Source organism: Lepidothrix coronata, unplaced genomic scaffold, assembly GCF_001604755.1.
Source record: "Lepidothrix coronata isolate B3197 unplaced genomic scaffold, Lepidothrix_coronata-1.0 Scaffold0, whole genome shotgun sequence".
NCBI lineage: Eukaryota > Metazoa > Chordata > Aves > Passeriformes > Pipridae > Lepidothrix > Lepidothrix coronata.
Genome location: NW_016690180.1, coordinates 15,671,309 through 15,694,822, shown reverse-complemented (window position 1 = coordinate 15,694,822; position 23,514 = coordinate 15,671,309). Strand labels below are relative to the sequence as shown.

The 23,514-nt window shown below is 37.6% G+C and overlaps 1 protein-coding gene across 3 annotated transcripts; it reads left to right on the top strand.

The window, feature by feature from the left end:
• Positions 1 to 349: 349 nt before the first annotated feature.
• Positions 350 to 19,699, top strand: ANAPC4 (anaphase promoting complex subunit 4). Of its 3 annotated transcripts, XM_017815165.1 has the most exons (28): positions 350 to 520; positions 1,112 to 1,217; positions 2,292 to 2,424; positions 3,650 to 3,724; positions 3,852 to 3,878; positions 3,982 to 4,026; positions 5,471 to 5,555; positions 5,935 to 6,045; positions 6,616 to 6,699; positions 6,959 to 7,045; positions 7,765 to 7,829; positions 7,922 to 7,964; positions 8,077 to 8,153; positions 8,322 to 8,422; positions 8,500 to 8,551; positions 8,836 to 8,891; positions 10,045 to 10,091; positions 10,990 to 11,046; positions 11,206 to 11,262; positions 11,822 to 11,915; positions 13,585 to 13,682; positions 14,181 to 14,242; positions 14,335 to 14,373; positions 14,460 to 14,561; positions 15,647 to 15,724; positions 16,443 to 16,613; positions 17,809 to 17,932; positions 18,312 to 19,699. In XM_017815165.1, exons 1-28 carry the CDS (start codon positions 413 to 415, stop codon positions 18,525 to 18,527), a joined length of 2,400 nt encoding a protein of 799 aa, XP_017670654.1. In that variant the 5' UTR covers positions 350 to 412; the 3' UTR covers positions 18,528 to 19,699. The 3 variants fall into 3 exon arrangements, with proteins under 3 accessions (XP_017670654.1, XP_017670716.1, XP_017670800.1); XM_017815227.1 differs by lacking the exon at positions 350 to 520 and having other exon boundaries at positions 1,135 to 1,244; XM_017815311.1 differs by lacking the exons at positions 350 to 520; positions 1,112 to 1,217 and adding an exon at positions 1,257 to 1,356.
• Positions 19,700 to 23,514: the final 3,815 nt, after the last annotated feature.

Genomic DNA, 23,514 nt, shown 5'->3' with positions numbered 1-23,514 from the left:
TTGTGTGTTTAGGATTGGCTATTTGTCTGATTTGGTGGGAATCTGACGTTCAGGGGAGTACTGCTGAGAGGTGAGGTACTGGTGGATGCTGTGGTTTTGTGGTAGGTGTTGGGGGACCTGGGGCAAGGGAGAAAGTGAGGGTAGGCGATGGAAAGGTAAAATTCTTGGGAAACAAAGCTCTGTTAGTTACAGTCCTCTCAGAGAAATGGTTTTGTGTTTTTAAAAAATTTTTCTCCAAATGGAAAAGAGGCTAGGAAAAAAAAAGGGTATTTAGTAAGCTTACTGAGAGGGCGGAGCAGGAGGAGCCTGACCCGCCCCCCTGCGCCCGCCCGGGATCGGCGCCGCCCCCGGAAGCGAGAGCGGAGGGCGGCGGGCGGGAAGGGCCCGGGGCAGCTCTCGGAGCCCCGCAGCCATGCCCGCCTTCAGGCAGGTGGGCGAGAAGCAGCTGCCTCAGGAGGTCGTGTTCATGTGCTGGTCCCCCAAAAGGGACCTCATCGCCCTGGCCAACCGGGCGGGGGAGGTGAGTGCGGGGGCCGAGGGAGCAGCGGCTGCCGCCGGAAGGAGGGCCCTGCCTCTCCCTGCAGGCCAGATGCCTGTGCTGCTGCTTGTGGCATCGTTCCTGTAAGCCTGGCCAAGCATCTGGGAAGAGCAGGGTTTTTTTTTAAATCAAGCTGCTTAATTCTTAGTGCCCCTTCCCTCTTTACAGTCTAATTTCCAAACAAATTCACTCGTGATGCGCTCCTTGCCTGCATTTGGGGGATTTTAAAGCGCGTGAAATTTCGTATTTAAATCAATGGTCAAGTATTTTTTTCTGCATGTGGTCATGCATGAAGACAAGACTGTTGTGCTTTCGGGCTGTCTGCTGGAGAGGCAGTTGTTACTGGCTTCTGTCCTTGTTCAAGGCTCAGCTTATTTCTCTGTAGTGCTGTAAACATTGGGCTGCCTTCTAAAAGAACATAGGAGTGAATCATCTGCTAGAGGAGTAGGTGGTATTTGCAACACGAGTTATTAAAAACTGGTTAAAAAAGTGTGTCTTGAAGTGAATTACAGAGTGGTGTTAATGGGAGAATGTGATTTAAGTTTGACTTCGATGTATTTATTTGCTTGGTAGGTTTTACTTCATCGGCTTGCAAACTTTCAACGAGTGTGGAGTTTACCTCCAAATGAAAATACAGGAAAAGAAGTGACCGCTCTTGCTTGGAGACCAGATGGCAAAAGTAATGTCAAGTATACAAGGTGACATGGTACAATAAAAATCCCATGGGAAATCATGAATGTTGTGGTGATGATACCTTTTATCTGCAAAGGAAATTTTCAAGTTAACTGTGTTTGAAGAGGAGGATGGCTCAGTTTTATGTAGGTTCATTCACAGTAATAGAGAGATTAACACTTTTGAATGCAACCGCAAGAAAGATTTGCAAGACAGATTTACGTCTAAAATACTGCTTTTCAGGGTATAGCAAAACTTCAACCTCCTAAGTAAGCAGAATATTTTTGTATGAACTGCAAAGTTTATTGGAAGAGAAAGAGGCTGGCTGTCTAATCAGGATTGATTGAAGAGCTCAGTTTATTTGGCAGAGGCAAAACTTCAGAGGCTAAAATTGCTCTCGTAATAGACCAGAGAAAGAAACACCTTTATCAACAGAAATAATGTTGAAATTAGTATCTTAATAGACTTGTGCTGGAAATTAGTTAATTTTTGATTCATTGGAGGTGGGAGAATGAGAACAATCTTCTTTCATGATGTGGACAAAAACTACCTACATTGTTTTCTGATGGCATCTGAGGAGTCTAAGAAACTTCTTTTTAAGCTGGTTACATGTGATTACAAGGAAATAAGTACAGAAACCTGTGCTTGCCATATGCTGTTAGGGATGAAGACAGTTAGGAAGAAAGTGATGCAAAAGTTTCTCAGTAAGTCCTAACTTCTGTTGCCATAAAACCCAAACCTTTCTGATGGACAATATTTTATGTATAATATTGGCCTCAAATTTGCAAAATTGGAAGGCTGCACTTTATTGGAACTGTTGTTAGAAGTGTTATAAGCATGTTCAGTTCAACATTCAGGTAAATAATTATGAAATCAGGCCTTTGCCTTAAATTTACCACCTAAAACATGACAGGAGTTCAAACTTTAATAAGTAGATTTCAAATGAGAGTTTGAAAGGACTGTAAACAGACCAAGAAAACTTTCCAGTAATTGGCTTTGAAGGCACATTGTTTTCTAGGTCAGTGTAAAATACAGAGTTTTGCACATTGGTTATTTATACATTTTATTTTTCTTTCTCTAGTTTTGGCTTTTGGCCTTGCTGATACCAAGCGGATTATTCTGTGTGATGTAGAAAAACCCGAAAGCTTGCATTCCTTCTCTGTGGACTTATCTATTACATACATGCATTGGATGGAAGTAACTGAGGAAAGCAGGTGAGTCTGAAAAACTCTAGAAGTAAACTACAGGCTATGTAGTGCCCACCTTATTAATAATTTATACTAAGTGTGTTAGAAGCAGTCATATAAAATAGTACAAAATTCCATAGCTGTGGCTTTTTTTCACCACTTGGCTAAGATTTTCCTATTTTTTTTTTATTTTTTTTAGAATAGACACTTTCCATATGCTTATTTTTAGTGCTGATACCTTAATCTTATGGTTCTTCATGCTGAAATGTAATGTGTAACCTAATCTTGAGCGCCTGCCTCTCGAAAGCTGCTTAATCTAGTGGTGGTTTGTACAGCCTGACTTCTGATACAGTTTACATCAATACCAATGAATTCATTTAACTAATTGTAGTAATGTTATGTTCTTCTATTTTGTTAGAATAATTATATTGAAGTATTTCTTCACCTGTGTTTTCAAGATCTTTAGTTTGATGTTTACGTCTTTCATGGTGTGTCTTTGGTGTTACATCCAGTCCCATTGGCAATTCTGTTGTTCAGGACGTCAGATTGTCACTAGTGACCATGAGCTCTGTGGGATTAAACAATTCTCAGCAGCGCTTGTGAGCTGGAGGACATCATGATCCCTACTTCTGTGGTCTTATGGAAACCTCTGATGTGCACCTTACTGCAGTGCAAGAAATTAATTAAATAAAACATTTATTTAAAAGAGGGAGGTGTTGTAAGCCTGACTTGGGGATTTTCCCCCCTACTTCCAGAAAACACCAATCTTAAAATAGCATGAAAATAACTGCATCTTAAATCACTCTAACATTCTTCTCCTGATGGGGATAGGCTTAGCTCTTTGTGGGGAGGTCTCATCCTTCTGGCATGTCTGTGGTGTGATATTAAGTATTGTGTGTTAATGTTCCTATCACCACAATGTGCCTTTAGCGGTTTTGAGGTGTGGGTAGGTTGTACTGCAGAAATCCTCTGTCAGTAACTGCATTAGAGATGCAGAAGGATTTTGGTGGCAAGCCTCCAAGCCAGCAGACACAAACTTTTTTCAGTGAAAATAATAAAAAAATTTCAGAGTTCTTTTATTAATTTGATCACTTGATAAATTATTAAAAATCCCATAAGGGATTACCCACTGATATTTGTAGCTCTGATATACATGATCTATTGAGTATATGCTCTAACTTTGAAGTTAAAAAGGAAGTCTCTTCTCATTTTTACAGCTTGGGTAGTAAAGACAGTATTGCTTCTTTTTCAGTGTTCTCACTTCCTTTTACAATGCTGAGGATGAATCAAACCTCCTTTTGCCTAAATTACCAGCCCTACCAAAAAAGTAAGTGTTACACTAGTAAGCTTGAGAAGATACTATTTGCTGTTTGTTACCGTTGTTTCAGTTCTTCGTCTTTAGTGCTCTACAGATGTCCAAACATTGTTATTGACGGTAATTATTTTGTTTTCAGTTACAGTACCACTGCAAAAATTTTCAGGTAAGAAACTGTCATCTTATAGCTCTCTATTTTCTTCTTTTATTTTGTTTTCTGGTATTGAGACAAGCTACATAAGACCTAATTACATGGTTTGTATTTTCAGTGAGGAAAAGTCAGATGAGATTATGAAGCTTCTGGGTGATGTCAGGTAAAATCCATCTGTGCATTGTTGTTGGTTGAGGTTTTTTTTTAGTTTGGTTGGTTGAGTTTTCAAAAGTATAAAATAATGCATAAGCGAGTTTACTTTGAAGTTATTAATAATTGTTTTTAAGGGTCCTGGAGAAATTATATGGGATGTCTTTTTTTTTCACGTACAAAGATAAAGTTCAAAGAATATGTTAAAAAAGAAGTCTCCCCTCAGTTTAGAGAGATTATAAGGCACTTGATCAGCAACTGCTGTTGATGCCATATCTTCTTTTTCTTAGAAGATTCCCTGGCGTGCATTTGAAGGCTATTTTATGTTACTGAAGCTGGTCTTGGAGACATTTGTGGATGCTTGTTAGAGACAGGGAATTCCTGGGGGTTTATATGAGTGTGATAAAGCTAAACTTAATGCTAGCTCTGAAATCAGCTATATTAGTGTTACTTGAGAATAAACATATGTTATTAGGGCACACACCAGGAGCAGCTGGAGGAAGTGTAGTTTAGCAGACTGAGTCTGGCTTTGTGCAGTGTCTGTGGTGCTGCTTTGAGGAGGGCACTTAATGTCTGTGCCTTGTTTTCCATTGGCTTTTGCTGTTCCTTACAGTCTTTCCACTGAGAATCATCCTCCTTAAATCAAAATTTACATCTGTGTCTATCATGAGTTTTTCTTTTTTAAGACTTGATGCCTCTTCTTACAGTAGAATTTCCTTGCTTGAGAGAGAGATGTGGCTGTCTGTGGTGTAGGAGCTTTGTGGATTCCGTGCTCCCTTCATACATTCAATTAATCAAACCAAACATTTTTCCAATACTGTGATTGCCAAGTTCTGTCTTCAGACAGAATGTTTCTTGAAACATTATGCTTCAACGTATTTAAGTGTGTAAGAGGCAGAAATTGCAGTTGATTTTCTGGTATTTCTGGGTTTCTGTTTCTGATGCTGTTACTTCTGTGGCTGTTGTTGCTGCAGCATTCATTTCAAATGCTTATTTCCTTTGAGGTTTTGTTGAGGAGCCACTGAGTGACTGTGGCCAACTTACTCTGCCTGTAGTTAGGATAAACTCAAAGTAGCTTTGTAAGAGTTCTTTGTAGCCTGTATTGGTAGGTGGACTGTAGCTTGTTACTTTTTAATTCTGGAAGGTATAAAGTTAGTGAAAAAGGACTCTGTGACTAAATTGTACTATTTTTCCCTGTTCTCTCACTTAATGTCGTACTCTTAATGATACTCTTACTGTAAATGTTAGAAGGCAGGTTTGATCAATAAAATCCAAGCTAATTTTTTGTTTGCTTTAGATTTCTTGGATCACAGACAGTAGCACAGTGTTTTCTTTTGCGCAGTGATTTGTTAGAGGAACATTTATTAAAGGGCTGGTATATAAGTATTAAGAACTTTATCTGCATGTGTTTGAATTTCTTTCAGTATGCTTGTCAACACACTGTTCTATTTTAATAGGCTTAATGCTCTTGTCCTTGGTGGCAGCTCAGGATTTATTGAGATTTATGCGTATGGAATGTTCAAGATTGCTACAGTAAATGGGGTATGTTCCATTCCTTTCCATATTTTTTCTTCATAAAATACCAAACTTCAGCTAAATTGAGTGGAAATACACATATGTGTGCTTACGCACAAGTGAGAGTGGGTTACTGAATTTTAAAGAAACTAGTTAATTGGGTTATTGGTTATTGATGAAAAGACATTTTAACTGGAAAATTTAACATCTTGTTTCACATGAAGCAAAGTTCAGTGTTAATTCACAATAAAAAGAGTAGTTTTGATCCTGAGTAGTAGCTGAAAATTACCCTTTGTCTTTATATGTTGTTGACTGCAATCATCTTTGTATGTCAGTGTGTTAGAGCAGTAAGTGCATCTTAGAGGAAATGCAATATTTTATTAACTTTTAAACTGGAATCCCTCAGGTGGCAGGTTCTTGTCGTGGACTGTGTTTGTCTAGTGATTTGAAATCACTGTCAGTTATTACAGAGATACGAGACTCTTCAGACAGTGAAGCAGAGATAACGTATTTTCAGGCAAGTAAAGTAATCTTAAAATGTTCTTTAAAAATAAAACTGCTTTTTAAATTGCGTTCGGGTAGCTTTATTGCTTTTCCGTTATTTGCAAAAAACCTCACAAAATAATATTTTGAGCCTTTCTGAAATTTATCCCAGTTTAGCTTTTAGATTTATGATGTTAACATGGTTTCACTCATAAGACTGACGGTGATGATCTGAGGCATTATTTAAAATCCTACTCTTAAAATAACATTAATTTATTCAATTACAGTTAGTTATTCAAATTTTCTTCATTCAACACACAAAGGCATAACAGCAGTGCTTTTTCATTATCCCATCTATCTAGAACTTAAAACTATTCTGTTAGAACTCCAGAATGAGAAACCTTATCAGGAGTTTTTATAGATGAATTAAAAATATTTATTGCTTCTTTGAATTACATCTCTTTTCCTCTTAAAATCAACTTAAAAGGAATGAAAGCTGACAGTTTTTGGGTGGATCCTTTCAATCTGTTTTTTAATTTCTGTAATCTAGAATTTTTTAAAAGACAAATCATCTGTTAACTGTTGCTTGTTTCGTTTGTTATAGTTGGACACTAGTCTATTATCAAGTTACTTACCTGAGGTAACTCGAATGGCGCGGAAGTTTACTCACATTTCAACTCTGTTACAGGTACAGTCATGTTACTCTGTCCTTTTCATATCACAGTTCTCACAGGCTTTGATATTCTTAATGCAAGTAAAGACAAATGTTTTCTAGTAGGATGCTTAAGTTGGTTTTAAGTAAATGTAGAGCTCTAACTTGGAATTTGATAATAAATTTTACATAAGATCTACAGTATCTCTTCCCTTTGTATTGTAACATTCAGTTATTGAGTGTGATGATTAAGGGGAGAAAGGAAATAATACTGATGTCTGTTTCTGTATTACAGTATATAAAATTGTCATTGACATGCATGTGTGAAGCGTGGGAAGAAATCCTGATGCAGATGGACTCACGACTCACAAAGTTTGTACAGGTACTGTGGGATTAACCACTCTTTTGGAAAAACTTTTGAAGTAATTCTGTTTTTCTTATTAATGTCATGCATATCTTAATGTTTAAGCATGATGTCTCCAGCTAACAGTCTCTAAGTTCAGAGACAACCTGGAAGCTGTTGTGTGTCAGGTGCTCTGATGCTGAAGATGCATGAGTACAATCAAACATGATTGTATTGTGATACTTCTTTGTTTTATTTATTCTGAGATATTCAAAAGTGAGGCTTTCAGCTTGCCCAGCTGTTGATCAGTTGGTTTCTGTTTAAGGTTGTGCTCTTTGTATTTTATTCATTGTTAAACTGCTCTTTGTACTTTATTCATTGTTAAACTAATTACTGTAAATGTTGAGTAACAACACTTACAGCCTAGTTCAGTGGAGCTTGTATAACATCCATGATTAAGATGGTCTTGGATTTACTTAAATTTTGTGTTCATTGCCTATAGCCAGAAGTTAATTGAATAATATGATTTATTTTTTTAAAATAGATTTTTGGTGATGGTAAACTGCTTAGAATTTTTATTGGGTAATACAATTGAAAAAACTTAAAATACTAGAAAATTTTCAGTGCTCAGTAGTCTGATTTCAACATTCAAGGATATGGGTGGGTCCTCTGATATACTTTAATTGAAGTGTTTGTGAGATAATTTGGTAGCCTGGATTTAATCTCTTCACCAATCTTTCAATCATTTTAACTGACAGGAAAAGAATACAACCACTTCTGTTCAGGATGAGTTTATGCAGCTGTTGTTATGGGGCAAAGCAAGGTAGTTACTGTTGTTTTATCTGAGTATGCATTTGCACTTGATGTAGAAACACAAAGTAAATGCATATTTGGTTCTCTCCCCACCTTCTTCAGTCTGGAACTTCAGGCATTACTAATGAACCAGCTGACAGTAAAGGTATGTTAATACTTTTTTAAACATACTAAAACAATCTGTTTCATTTTATTTTAATCTTTGTTCTGGTAAGTTAACAGAAAATTATTATATGCTTGTATTTCTTTGTTAACAGGGTTTAAAAAAACTTGGTCAGTCCATAGAGTCTTCCTATTCCAGTATACAGAAGTTAGTCATAAGTCATTTGCAGAGGTAAGTCACAGAATGTTGAATGAATTATAGATTAAATGGCATATTATATATGCACTTTGCACAGTAAATGATAATAGCATTATCCTGCTATTATCATTATCACACAGCAAAGTAATGAATTTCCAAAGGATGACTAAAAGATTATACTTCTTTCCTCTTCCTTCCTAGTGGCTCTGAGGCTCTGTTATACCACTTGAGTGAATTGAAAGGAATGGCTTTATGGAAACAAAAATACGAGTCTTTGGGATTAGATGCATCTGGAATTGAAGGTGCAGTAGTGTCTGCTACTTACCTGATCAGATTTCACTTTTGAAAGCTTAATAATAATGGCTGGCTTCTTTTGCAGAGGCTATTACTGCTGTTGGTTCTTTCATCCTGAAGGCAAATGAGCTACTTCAGTAAGTATAAAGTCTGGAGAGATTAGAAAACATTCCTATGAGTTTTGTATTGAAGGGGCTGCATGTAGCTGGGAATAGAGGAGGTTGAAAGAACAAAGCTCCTCTGTTGGTGGTGGGCTTTGATCTTGTCTCACTGCAGGAATAGTCTTACTTGAAAGGTTGCACTGGGCATTTTTTAAAAAACTGATATTGCTTGTAGGCCTTTCTGTAGTAAAATGGGACTTAAGCCTGGAGCAGCTTGTGACATTTAGGTCTTGTAATTTCTTTTGTTGTTTCTTGCTCAGAGTTATCGACAGTAGTATGAAAAACTTCAAGGCGTTTTTTCGGTGGCTGTATGTTGGTAAGCTTGATGACATAGTAATCATCCAGTGTCTGTTTTATACTGTAAGCATCGAAATGTTGGCAAGTAATCGGGCCAGTCTTAGTTATAACCATCTATTTATTTCTATCATAGAAAATTTCTGGACATCTGAAAGGATACAGTTGATGAGACGAGTAATTATACTATTAAACACATAAATCATAAACTTGATAGTTCTTGATTGAACTTACTGTGTGGAGTGGGTATTGTACATACTTGACCTGCAGTGTTGCTCCAAACTGTTTTCTGCTTCATGAGCAATTTGCTGGTCTCAACTTGGAGAAAATAAAGGACTTTATTTAGTTTACACTAAATCTGAAGTACAGTCTAATTCTCCTTTACTCTGTTAATTGCTCTTTTTTCCTGTGACAGCCTGGGTAGCTGTAAGGTTCTGCACAGATGTAAACAGTCTCTGAATGTCTGGATGCACTTGGTAGCCACCTTCAATTTTGTCTGAGTAGCTGCAGAGAAAATGTTAGAAGGAAGCGCAGAATGCTGTATTTTAGCCTGCTTGTTTTTCTGAAGTGATTATGAATAAGTTTGTAACTTTTAACTGACTACTTTACAAAACCTAAGTGGTCTTACCAGATACTGTAAAAGCACCAGAAATGCATTGTTAGCACTTACTAGCAGGAATATAGTAATTCTAATTTTAAAAATTGCAGAAAGCAGAACTGTCAGAGTTCTGTGTTATGTTTGCTGTTATTTACTTGTTTTGAAACTAAACAGAGAATTTTATCCAAGCCTTGCTGATTTAAAGTTACTTCTGTGTAATTCTCTTCAAACGCATGATTCTGGGCATGACAGTATTCATGTATTTTATATATACCCATTTTATTACTCTTAGTATGTACATGAATAAATTCTTATGAACCCTTTTTGTAATAATTTCATCTCAGGGTAGAATGCAGTTGGAAAAGATTAAAGATAAAAATTCTACAAGATTTGTATTGTAAGCTAGTGGGACTAGTGAGGCTTAATTTCAGTCTCAATTTGTAATTCTTTGTTCCAGACTCTTTTGCTTCTGATGAATTAATCTATTTTAACGGCAATCTCTTGTTACATAGACATGAGAAATTAAGAATATTAGGAAAACAGTATTAATGCAATAAGAATATCATTTTTCCCTCAGCGATGTTGAGGATGTCAGAAGATCATGTGCTTCCAGAGCTGAACAAGGTAGGAGTAACGTTTTCTGATAAATGCAGATGTAGTCTGTATTTTGCTCAACTGGAAAGCGGAATTAAAGGTTTGGTTTTGTTCTATTCCAAAACTTAAAAAGATAGCGTCTGTGTTATTTTTTTGAGAAAGTCGATGCCTTTAGATTCGCACTAGTACACTCTCTTGCATGAATTATTTTTTCCTTTTCTTTGTTAATACTGCTGGTTTTAGTGCACTGTATGTGAATGCAAGGCCTCTGTGTATAGCAGCTCTTTGTATGCCCTAAATGACTAAATTGACTAGAATGGGGTTTTAACATCTTTACCAGTGCCCTGGTAGAGGAGATGGAATATGCCTGCATTGGATTTGCAGCCACCATCACACTGCCCTTGCTTGAGGGCAGAGGTGCCTTCCAGGGGGATAGAGATAGGCTGGTGGGGTGGGGACCTCCCACAGTTCAGCAAGGTTCTGTCCTGGGGAGGGGTAACCCCCTGCTATTGCTCAGCTGTGCCTCAGCTGGCTGGGAAGATGTCAGCTCTGCTGAGATGATCTGTGAATGTCAGAGGGTACAAGCTGGGTGTGAGCCAGCAGTGTGCCCTGGCAGCAAAGGTGGCCAGGGGTAACAAGGTCTGTACTAACAAGAGCACGGCCAGGAGGTCAAAGGAAGTAGTTGCTGTCCTTATTTCGCACTTGTCCGATTGCTCCAGCTTGGGACCCTCCTGTACAAAACTGACTGGGGTGAGTTCAGCAGTGGGCTCCCAGGCAGGTTGGAGGCTGGAGCACTTGCCCTGTGAGAACAGGCTGAGGGAGCTGTGTTTGTGCAGCCTGTAGAACATGTGTTCTGTTCTCATTGAAGTGTATTTTTTACCCTTTGCTTTTTCTCACTGTTTTTGGGTTTGGTTTTTTTTCCTTTTAGATGACTCAAAAAGATATCACATTTGTTGCTGATTTTCTTACTGAACACTTCAATGAGGTAAGTGATGCTGGTTTTCAAAGTACAGCATCTGACTGTATTTTTGTTGCCAAGAACTGATTGAAAAATCTTATAAAAAATAATTCAATCATCTTTTTGTTCACTACTTCTTATTAACTTCGTGTTTAAATAATAGATTTGTTTGCATTATTTTTTCAGGCACCAGAACTTTACAATCGTAAAGGAAAATATTTCAATGTGGAGAGAGTTGGCCAGGTAAAGAGCTAAGGAATAGATGCAAAAAGAATAAATGAGAAAATTCTTAGATGGAGAAGCTTTTAAAGCTGTGTCCCCTTTTCTTCCTTGGCCCTTGTGCTCTGCGTTGCACATATCAATAATGGCTAAAGAGAATATTTTATTTGTTTCTCCCTATTATTAGGAGAAGTAGTGTTTAAAAACATGCCTTACAGTTCCAGCTTACACATGTTGTGTTTTTAGGAAAACAGCAAGACTTCTTTGCAGCCAGCAGCAGTAAAACTGTAAAAGCCAGCTTCAGTAAAACTGAAGTGTGTTTGTTGTCTTTATGGCATTTATCACTGGATTTCAAAACATTTTAAATCAGACTTGATTTAAATTAGTTTCGTATGAAATATCACCATGTGATCTTAGGCAGTAGTTGATTTTTCTTACTGTTTCTAGAAGAGGTGGAATATCTAGTTTTAAGACTAATTTAACAGGGAGTGTCTAATACACTTGCTAGGGGCAATGTTGGAGGTGAATTCCAATGTTCTTTATTCTTCAATTAAAGTCTTAAAAATGTCTGTCTCTTTTCTAGTACTTGAAAGATGAAGATGATGACCTTGTATCACCACCTAATACAGAGGGAAACCAGTGGTTTAACTTCCTTAAAAATAGTACTCATCTTAAAGGTAATCTGCTTTCATAAAAAATAAAAGTGAATCGAAGATATATATAGAATGTAAGAAATTTAGAAGAGTAATCTTTTTTTTCATGCTTACAAGTTACTTCTGCAGTGCTAATCATTGGTCTTCGTCTGAGTAGAATAAAATAAACAAGCCTTGTTATTTTACACAGGTTTTAGGTAGTTGCTTATCCAGTTTATTACCATTTTCTAGGTGTTAGTAGCTCCCTGTTTTTCTGTACCAGTCTCCGAAGTGTTGACTTGGAAGGAATCCTAGAAGATGTCTATTTTAGAATATCTTAATTCCAATTCAAGAAAATAATAGTTATGCTTAGGTTGTACCTGGGTGAAGTGTCCAAACTTGTTTGTTTTCATTGGGGTCTGAGATTATTTTGTTTATTAGTGGTGAAAAAGAAGTAAGAGACTATAATGAGCTGATGGTGGAAATGATTCTTGTTTGCCTTTAGAAACCATAGACTGTAAATCCTTGACAGTGTAAGCTGTGTAATAGGATCTGCCACAGTTGCCTTTTTCTGCCTATTTAATTCAATAAAAAGGGAGGAAATGATAGCTTTTTTGTTTGGAAAATAGTATTTGGAAAATGTATTTTTAGATATACTTTAAAAATATGTTTGATACTTTAGGTATGTAGATGACTGGTCATTTCTGTTACTACGCAAGATTTGTGATGGTTTCTAAGTGCTTTTGTTGGTATTAATTTGGCAAGTATTGAGATATTTATAGGATTTTAGGACAAGTAATGCTTCTGTCGCTGACACTTTCTACCCTTCCGTGGTGTTTTATATTGCTTTGTTGGTTGATATAGTTTTTATTATTTTTTTCCACCTAAATACTGGAAAAGAAACAGGCTATAAATAAGTAAGGAGTTATATCTCAAAAGCAAAATGTCTTCTTACAGAGTAGTTCATTTCATAAGAAGGAATCAGTTGTACTGAAACCAAATCATAGCTACTACAAAAAGTATGGAAGTTGTTTTGCTTTTACAAGATATTTTATGACAACTGTTTTCTAGCTCTTGGGTAAATGCTATTTTGCAATTTTGAATGAGCTGTGAAGAAAAGTGGAAGGGACAGGCAGACCTTCATTTCTCAGTTGTTTGTCTAGTTTCATATTGTAATCCAGTGAGTTACTTGAGTTAAAATTTATAATCAGGGAGTAACTTAGACTATCATCTAATTCAACCAAAGCAGGGCTAATTTTGAAGATAAACTGTGTTATTCAAGGTTTGTGTAGTCAAGTCCTGTATGTCTGCAAGGATAGAGACCTCACCTTCTCTGGGCACCCTGCTCCATGCTTGGACTAACCATCCTTGTGAAAACTTTTTTCCTTATATCTGACTGGAATTTCCCTTGCTGGGGCTTATGACCTTATATTTTCTTCTTTCCCTGTGTGCAGCTTTGAAAATGATTTCTTCTGCAGCTTATCATTGAGGCAGCTGAAGAGACCAATCTGTGGTTCTGTCTTAGCAATTGCATCTTTAGGCTGAACAAACCCAGCCCCCTCAGCTGCTTCTTGTAAAGTTTGTGCTCTAGCCCTGTGACCATCTTACTGACTCTTCACTGGACTTACTTCAGTTTGTCACTTTAATAATGGTGTAATACATTTTTATAGAGGTACAAGTATTTTTTAAATTAACTTACTTTATTTGTTTACAGAAAGCCCACTTCTGTTTCCCTACTATCCTGAGAAATCACTGCATTTTGTCAAGAGGCAAATGGAAGGGATCATTGATCAGTGTTTACAAAAGCCAGCAGTAAGTTCAGTTTTTATAAATGGTAACCTTTTTTTAGGGATAGTGGTCAACTGAAAGTAGTAGTTACGCTTAGCAAGGCCTGATGCTTTAATCTTTGATTGCCTACAACTTGGGCGTAGTCTAACTTCACTGCTGGCATGTCTCAAGTCTTTGGCTGGGGAGAGCACAGCAGGGGATTTCTTGTTTCACATCTTCTGTTCCCACATTATTGGGATCTGGTTTTAATCTTAATTATCTTGGTGTATATGCTGTGTACCAAGTAACGATGTTAGTTGGCAATACATTAGTCTAATATGATGAAGAAATGTGAAACAAGTGTATGAAGTGACAGTATTGTTTGCATTAGGAATGTTTATTCCAGCATAATATTGGTGGATTTCTCTTTCAGGTGTACTCAGGGGTTTTTGGTTAGTTGGTTGAGGGTTTTTTGTCTTAAAAACCTCTATAATTTTGAATAACTGCCTGTATTTTATGGCCTATTTTTCTTATATTTGTTAGGATGTAATTGGAAGGTCAGTGCATCAAGCAGTCTGCTTGTCTCTCTACAAAATTTCACAAAGGTATTTCTTTATTAAAAGAAACTAAAGATATGTGCAACTAAAGCTCATGCGTGAGTAGCATTTTGTAAACTGTTTTGGTTTTTCCTTTTCAGTGAAGATTCCACACCTCAGTTATTTAAACTACCATTTCTGTAAGTATGCTGCTATTCCTTATTCTGTGTAGTTTACCAGTTATTAGAACTTAACCTAAATTTTCATTTCTTCCACTTCATTGCAGGTGGAATGACAAAACATCCAATATACATTATGTCCTCTTCACCATACTAGAAAATTCTATTTCTAAAATACACATTTTGAGGAGACATACTGACACTTCCAGGTAAGACAAAAAGAGGGGAAAAATGGCTTGTGAGCTTTGGCACGTGTGTACAGAGACAGTTACAATTTGGATCTATTTAAAAAGATGGAATGAGTGGCATGAATACAGTTTTTCTTTTATACTAGAGAAAATGAAGAGTACATTAGGAAGTGCAACAGGAGTTTGTGTTGTGTTAGACTCAGAAAATCTAATCACGAGACCCAAGATGATTCTAGGCTAAGGAAAAATAATCAGACTTGCTTAGTTTTGCTCCGCACAGAGTTACTTTTATTGGCAAACTTCTGAAAAATTGTGGATAATCCTGCTTCCAGTGTTGCTTTGCCTTTGATTAACCCTTTGCAGCCTGTAATTTAATACTTTTAGGGAAAATGGGTGCATCAAATAGAATTTATCTCTTTGGAGTCTAGATTTGTGTACCTTCAGGAGTTTCTGTGTCCACAATGCTGTTTGTCACTGCCTAGTTGTACTGATACAACTGTTTAAGCTGCATTCTGTCAGTGGGATGGCTGAAATGAGCTGGGTTTAAAAAACAAGAAAAACTACTCCTCTTTGTAAAATACTTATTTTTATAATCTGTGTCATTTAATTTGAGGACACAATAAACTGTGATGAGGTGTGAATTTTTAAAGCAGTTTTACTACTAAGGAAAGCACATGTTGAAACTATCTTTTGTGTTCCCAGTTGAGAGCTGCTGATGACAAAATTACTGCCCGGTGGTGTGACTTATATGTCCTCTCTCATTGATACCTAAACCAATCCAAACTCTTTTTCTGTAGAGTAACAAGTAACTTAACAAACCTGAGACTAGGATAATTGAGCCAGGACTTCAACAAAGAAGAACTGTATCCCGTAAGCCAGATGCAGTTTTCCATTTGACTCCTGAGGAATTAGTCATGTTTTCCTGAGGAGCAGAAGAATTTAAAAGGTTCCTAACCACCAGTTATGTCATTTTGGCATGTAGCCATGTATTGTGCTAAGCTTAGATAGGCTTACACCATTTTGTACCACAGTTGCCATTACAGATTTTGGATTCTCCACGAATGGAAAAGAATTAGTCACCAAGATAATTAACACTGTTGTTCTAGGTCTGTCAGTAACGGGATTCTTGCAGTAGAGTTTGGAAACATCTTGAACAACAGTATAAATGAGAGCTCAGACTCCAGGTCAGTATACTTGATTTTTCTTCCAGAATTGCAGATTGCTGAATTAAAGATCATGTTTTCTACTATTTATTTTGCATTAAATTAACGTCTAAGTTAATGCACCTGGGTGAGTCAGGTTGTAAGAAATGGCACAGGTTCATGAAGCTGCAGGGTTGTGGGAGTCTTATTTTGCACTTCATCTCAAGGTCAAGTAAATTTTAGTTTTGCAGTTGAAAACTTGAGCTTTAGCACATGTGCAAAAGCTAGCTGGAAACATCTATTGCTTTTATCTGTGATATTCTTGAAGTAAGATAAGAATCGATATGCCTGAATGTAGCCATCTTAGAAGGCATATGGCAGACTGAGTTCGTCCTTATCATGTAGAAAGGCTAGATGTGATTGCCCTCAGTACCTTCAATTGTGGTTCTAAATTTTCTTTGGTGTTTATGTTTACTGTTTTTTACATTTCATCTGAAATGTGAAGATTGCTAGTAAGTTTTTTTTTGTAAGTTGCTTTTTTTTTTTTTACCTTCAGAGTCATTTTTCCTGCATGATGCAGGAGTCTGCCACAGTTATGGCTTTCAGTGTCACAGCTGCATGACTGACCTTTTTAACATCTACAGTAAAGCTCACTGTTAACTACTGAATACTTTTTAACATAAATGCTGTTCAACCTTAAAATCTGTTAGTTCTGTATTCCCTTTTATTCCTCGATGCTTTCTGAATTATTTTCTTACAGATGCTACAGTTGTTTGGATGCTCACTTCTATGATGATGAAACCGTAACTGTAGTTCTGAAAGAAAATGTGGAACAAGAGGGGAAGGAAAGAATCTTGGCTCAGCTGCCCTTATCTTCAGTATACACAGATGAGGACCAAGATAGGAAATTCATCTGGGATTCTACAGAAAGGTACTGAAAAACTTAGAGCAAATCTGAAAATGCAGAACTGAAAAGCAAATTAAGAAAATGTTCTAATTGTGTACAGTTACTCGTGCTTTGTGTGTGTGTAAATATTGTAAAGACAAACTCTTTGTGCCAGGGAGAGTAGGATGGGGAGATGGAAGCTTCCTAAACTGTTTTGTGGGGTGTGGGGATTGTTTTTGCTTTTTTGGGACTGATACTACCCATGTACTTGGCTGTCATGAAATGCAAGGATCAACTGAAGACACCCTGTAGAATCAGAAATCGTCCTTTCTTTAGAAGATGCTAACTTTGCTGGTCAGGATACTTCAATTTAGGGTGGTTTTGGCATATTTGCTCAAATACTTCTGTCTTGTAATAAGGATACGAAGGTATTTCTTCATCTTTCCCCTTGTAGTCACCCTTAGAAACACTGTCAGCTTACCCTTGAAACATCAGAATTGGTACCTCTCTCTGCATTTGTGACATCTCTCTATTGTCACAGGGAGAAGAGAGCACCTGGAGAAGTGAACACACACACATGAAGACCAATGTAGTTCAAGCAGTAAATCCAGTCTTTTAGTTGCTGTGTCTCCCTTGCTTTTACTTTTTTCTCCGTATTTTTCTCTGGTGATTTGCTTAAGATGCATTTCTGCCTCAAAGAGCCATACTGACCTGTTAATATTTTTTTTGGGCCACAAAGATAGTGCGTATTGAAGAATAAACAAAAAATATTAAGAGCAAGTTCAAACTTATCCTGGCTGCTGTAATAGGCAGGGTTTATCTTCATAGAGTCCCTGTGAGTGGGGGTGAACTGTAGTGATGCATCTTTGAAAGGCCATGGAGACCCAACTTCTGTGTCAGGAGAGGCATCCAGGACTGTGTTCAGAAACAACTCTTCTTGGAGAGGAGAGGTTTTAAAGAAAGCCACCCTCATCCTCCTGCTGTAGCTGTTTCTTGTGGGAAGATCAGACTTTACACTTCTCACCTTCTGGTAATGAGTTTATCTCAGTTAAAACATGCTGTGTCTCCACAGTTGGGTCCCCCACTCTAGAGTATCTGTAAAAGCATTTATGATGGTTTCAAACGCTCATCTTGTTGCATATGATATGATGGAACTTAGACAAAAGAAACTGGAGGTTTTTCTTAGAACTGCAGTTGTTTCTTATGTACTGGCTTTGTTTTTTTTCCTTGCTCTACACAGACTGGATGAACGGAGTGGTGAGATACCCACATGTACTGTCTTCTTGGAGAATCAGTGGAGAGTGCTGGAGAATATGAAAGCTCAGTATGTTTCTGTAAATGGCATTAGAAAAGTGTCCTGTGTGGTAAGTGCGGTATCCTTGAACAAGCCTATAAGCTATTAAAGAACATGTGCTATGACCGAAGAGAGTGGTAATTTAAGAGTTATCAAAACTTTTATTTTTTTTTTTTTAAACAAATAGATTGTTTTCTCATGATCTGCTCTAAGTGTGTCAGGATGCAGTCATACTTGTCTCATAGAACAACATGGAAAAGCTTTAACAGAAGTTAATAAATCTGCTTGCTTTACATTTCAGCCTGTAGAGCAATAAAAAGTTGCTAATTCCCTGGATACCTCTGTTTCAAAGATAAAGGCTATTTTCAAAGCTATTGGCTGACAATTAAGATAGTATCGGTGCTTTTACTTATTTATTTATTAACAGAAACTTTTTAATGTCTCTGTAGCTAAGTTCAAATCTCCGCCACGTGAGGGTGTTTGAGATGGATGTAGAGGATGATGGGGAAGTTGAGGAAGAAGAGGAAGAAGAAACGACTCAGATTGCAACGGGGGAATCTGATGAGCTAAATCAGCCTGCAGAAAACCAGGACAATATGTGTGGTGCTTCTGCTGAAGAACTACCTGATGAAACTGAAGAACACGAAACCAGTCTGGATCCTTGACATAGGCTTTGGTAATAATAAGAGGACAAGACTGAACTGTAAATCTTTTTTTAATGGCACAAAGAAATTGTGTGTTGAAGAATGAACAGAAAATATTAATAACAAGTTCAAACTCATCCTGGCTGCTATGATAGGCAGGGACCTTATTCATACAGTCCCTGTGTTTGGGGATGAACTGGAGTGATACGTTTGAAAGATCATCTGACTAGTTAGAAAATAATCTAACTTCAGGCTGCTGAGATGATGGATCCTGTATCTCTTGAAGCAGCTGAGTCAAGTCAGAATTCTGTGTTGCTTCTCAGCTAAGACTGTGTTGTAGGGAACCTTTATTGACCCCTTTTTTCTGGCACATGTTTTGGTGTTAGCTAAAATTCTTTGAAAGCTTTTCTATTAGCCATTTTTGTAGGTGAGGAGAAAAATACCAGCTGATGTTTTTGTAGTTAACCTGTTCAGTCCCAAATACTCTTATAAAATAAACTTGTATATGAAAAGAACAAAACTTGGGGCCTAATCTTTGCTTCTCAGACTTTGTGTTCTAGTAATGGGTATGGAAGCTTCCTGTAGAACTGAAATCTAAGATTGCAAATCAGCATAAGACTAGTTAGACAACAAAATTTAGCAGTCATCATTTAAATACTTGTTTTGAAAGCTCTTTTGATAACATCAGTCCTCAGTAACAGCATTTCAGTCTGTGCAGTTTTTGAGACCTCAGCACAGCACTTGTCTGTGTGTGCATGATTTGTCAAATGGTTGCATTTCTCAGCCTGCCTAGTTTCTGTGAGTTTGTTCCTGAAAGTCTGTCTTCTCAATCTGGAATTTTTTGTAATGTAAAATTACAATAGAGTATATTTTTTTATTCTGACGTGGCATTGTGTATCATGCGCAGCCCCCAGCATAATCACGTTGCTTGCAATTGATACATTACTGTAGGCGTGATGTAGTGCCAAGCAGTAGAAGCTAGAAATAGTGTTTAGAAATCTAAAATGTGTTCTTCTTCCCTATTAGCTGTCATTCTTAACTGATTTAAAACTCATCTCTTTGAATGAACGATGCTGCTAAATGCATGCTCTTCCTTCAGAACAGTGAGTGTGCCTTGTGTTTGTGGAGAGGACCAATTCTTATGCATGTGCTCCGTTCTGTACTTTAAAAATAAATAAATCTTTTGAAATTGCTATTTGGCACTGCAAAACTCAATTACTAGACTTATCCTCTTGTTTTGAAAGACACCATTTTAAGTAACTTTTTTAAAGTGGATTTCTGAAGGTTTTGGACTGTTTGGGGGAGACCCTGGTAAACATGCTTTCAGTTTTAAAAGGCTCATGTTTTCCCTTTCCTAACAGCCTCCTTGAAAGCTGCTTGGTGTTCAGCATTCTCAGCTAACAGGTGGTAATGGCTGAAGGCACAATGAAGCTGTAGGACAGGAGGGCCAGAAGTGCCCATTCAGAAGTGCTGTGATTTTCTGTGTAGAGCAATTAACTCTTGATAAAAAATTGCTGCTATAACAGAACCCACTCAGCTTAAACCTGGCCTTGTGTTCTTCCAGGAAACTTCTGCTTCTGGTCTAACTTAGAGTTGTCACACAGGAGGGCTTAGAAGTAATTCTTTTGCTGTAGTTTGTGCTAAGTCGTTTTAGTCCATGGGCATATAAAAATCTGATCTGTCCTGCCTATAATGGTTTCTAAGTTTGTGTTAGTAGCAGGTGTGTCCTGTGTCACAGGGACATGTCCTTCAGGAATCTCCCTGAGGTTATTCTCTGCATCTTTCTAGTCCAGCCTTGGATAAACTTGAGTCAATGGGAATTTTGTGTCTCACGTGGATAAATACACGTGCACGTTCTGAATTTCACAGTGACACGATACAAAAGCACCAGTTTGAGTCAGTGCTTCAAATGCATTGCTGACTCTTTCTGTCAAACTTTTTTTAATTTTATTTTGCTGACAGATTTCTATAATAATAAATATGTTGGTAATGTGTTTATGCATTCATTTTCAAAAGGATGATAGGAAGTACTTGATCCAGAAGTGTTGCAGGATTTTGGTGGTGTCCACGTGGGGATGGTCTCACTTGGCATTTTGATCTTTTCATCATCTCTTTTTTTATGCTAACTGAAAGCTCACCCTTTTTCTCCAGGGAGTTGTCCTAATTTCTGGGCAAAAAAAAACTTGTACTCTCAGAAAGCATGCACCCAGTCCACTCTGTAATACAAGTCTTTAGGTCTCTAAGAAATATTTACTGCTACCTCTTATTTAATGTCTACCTGTTTTGTATTTGGTGTTGCTATTTTTTTTTTTTTTAAGATCTTGGGCCACTTTTCTTTTATTTTCTGCTCTTTACCTTGTGTAATGCCTTTTCCAGACCTTTTATCCATGCCTTTTCTGCCTGATCTCTGACTTCAAAGCTTGCCACATTGCCGAGTTTGAGCTTCAGTCTCTCACCAGCTGATGCTGTTTTGCTTCAGAACCTGGACATGCTGTGATAGCATTGCCTCCCACTTATATGGATTTCATGGCACATTTGTACCTTCCTTCATAAAAAGCCACTTGAGCTGCTCAAAAAGACAGGAGGTGGATGTAGAGAAATAGTGAACAAAAGTGTCCTTTATTATTACGATAACTGTTCTTTTTTGCAGAGGGGAGAAGGGGTGTGTAATTTTGTAGCAATACCTATACTTGGTTCTAATGCTGCTTGACTTTGAAAAACCTACTTAAAAAAAACCTTAAGCCCAGATGTAAACCTTGACAGAATGGAAAAGCCATCTCTGCAAGCACTGAAGTTCCTTAGTAAGTTTGTGGTGTGTGTTTAATATCTGTAGTCAGAACTGGTTCATGTGTCCTGTTACCTACTACAGTAACATCTGAGAAGATCTCTCCTGCTACCTTGAACCAGCTGTTACTCTTGGACTCTGATCTGATTTCTTGCTTCACAAGCTGGTTTAGGGGAAGAGTTGGCTTAGCTTGTGCCATGGAGCAATGATAGCAGTCTAAGAAGCCCATATTGGAGAGGGGAAGGAAGACTTCACCGTGGTTCACTTTATAATTATAAAGTAGTAAGAAGACTGCATATGAATGAGGAGTGAGGATGAAAGGAATTGTCACGGGGTGAGTCTCAAGGAGGGAGATGCCAATGACTTAGGGATCTCTAGGGAGAATGCCCTGGGGAGGAATTCCAAGAAAAAAAACCAAAACAACATACCACCTCTGGAAGTTGAAGAAATGCCACTTGTAGGTGAATAAAATGCATTTAACAGTACCTTTAGGTTAAGTAATGTTGCTGCTAGGAAATCAGCCTGTAGACCATTGGTGCCAGCAAAGTCCAGAGTTGAAGTAAGTTACAAAAGGGTATAAATGTGTGGTGTTCAGCATTTTTCCTGCAAGGGGAATTACAGCTTCTGCTCCCAGCTGGCACTGTTACAGCTCTGTTGGCAATTCTGTAGTTATGTAATCATACCTGCTCCTGGTTTTATGCAGTTTTCACATTTAACCTAGAGGATAAAATAAAGAATCCAATCAGGTTCAGTCCTTACAGCTCTTCCCAGGAACCCGACCTCCTCGAGTGAGCCTGTTCTTGCTGAGAACTTAATAACTGGTGTCCCTTTTTCTCTGTGTTGTCACAAGGAGTCCTAGCCAGACCTCCTGTGTTCAGGAGTCTTATCACCTGAATTTTGCACAGACTACTTGGGCACGCACATCCAGGTGCTTTTTGAGTATGTGGATATGAGGGTGTGAGTTTTATTTTAAAATGAAATCACCTTCCCTTCTTACACTGCCTGGCTTTATTGTTTGCTATGCTACTGCTGCATGGTTGATTACATAAGAAATAATGACAAAGAGAATGAATGGATGTAGCCAGTGTTTTTTAAAAGTTGAAAGGAGGGACCAGTCTAAAGAGAGTATGAAGGGAAAGTGGAGAGCAAGAACTGAATGGAAAGATGTTTAGCAATGTATCTGATGAGATAATTTTAGCAATGTATCCACTGACCAGTCCCCGGAGGTGTTCAAGACCAGGTTAGATGGCACCCTGAGCAACCTGATATAGGGAGTGGCATCCCTGCCTATGGCAAGGGTGTTGGACCTAGATGATCTTTAAGATCCCTAAAAGCAAACCTAAAAGCAAATTGCTCAAGACCAAATTTGATTATCCCTGTGAAATGTCACCGAAGGCTCCTGGACACAATTAAAAGCAGAATTTGTCATTATATTCCTACTATGTTTATGACAACAGTAAGTTCCCATCTACATCTTGGTCTGGTTTCTCACCAGAACTTATGACATACATTGAACCTGCACGACCACAGTATGTCCAATGATACCATGANTTTCTCATACTTGGTATCAACGTCCAGACTACAGTAAATAAATAAAAAAAAAGATACAAACCAGCAAAGCTGAGGTCTTCATATGAATTTAAAAAGACACCAATGTTCCTAAAATGGTGCCCTACAAGTGATAAGTGACCAAAGGCTTTCAGTTTCCCAGCTGCATGTTTCACTTCTACCTGTGTTCTGAGTTGAAGCTCCCTGCTTAGTAGGTAACTCTCAAGGTTGATCTCTGCCTTCTAATAAAAGCAGACCCTAATGTGAAATCAGAAGTGACTGTATGACTGAGCTTTCACTTTTCAGAGCTTTCACTTTTCAGTTACTATAGATTACTTTCATCGTTACAAATTTTGAGTATTATTTCAACTGCAGGAATATCTACAATGGACTGTGCTCCCAAATAAGATGACATGGTTTGTATCTGGGAGATTCACATTAAAGACTTTTGGTGGTGATCTGTAAATACATGGCTCATTAGGATGTGTCGTAGTTTTCTCCCTATTTAATGGGTCTTAGTTTTCTCTCTATTAAATACTTTTAATAATAATATCAGTATTTTTTGACATGAAGAATCACTGTAGCTGGCAGAAGTATTGAAAAGATCACATGTCAAATAATGGATGTCAGATCCACTTATAAAGTTGCAGTCTGTATTTTTGAGACGTTTGAAGG

Bases quoted from the DNA above. Each gene is read 5' to 3' on its own strand.
- ANAPC4 (XM_017815165.1), top strand. From the start codon at position 413: ATGCCCGCCTTCAGGCAGGTGGGCGAGAAGCAGCTGCCTCAGGAGGTC. The intron at 3,725-3,851 runs GTAAGTGTTACA...TTTTGTTTTCAG, and splicing joins TTACCAGCCCTACCAAAAAA to TTACAGTACCACTGCAAAAA. The intron at 8,892-10,044 runs GTAAGCTTGATG...TTTTTCCCTCAG, and splicing joins TTTTCGGTGGCTGTATGTTG to CGATGTTGAGGATGTCAGAA.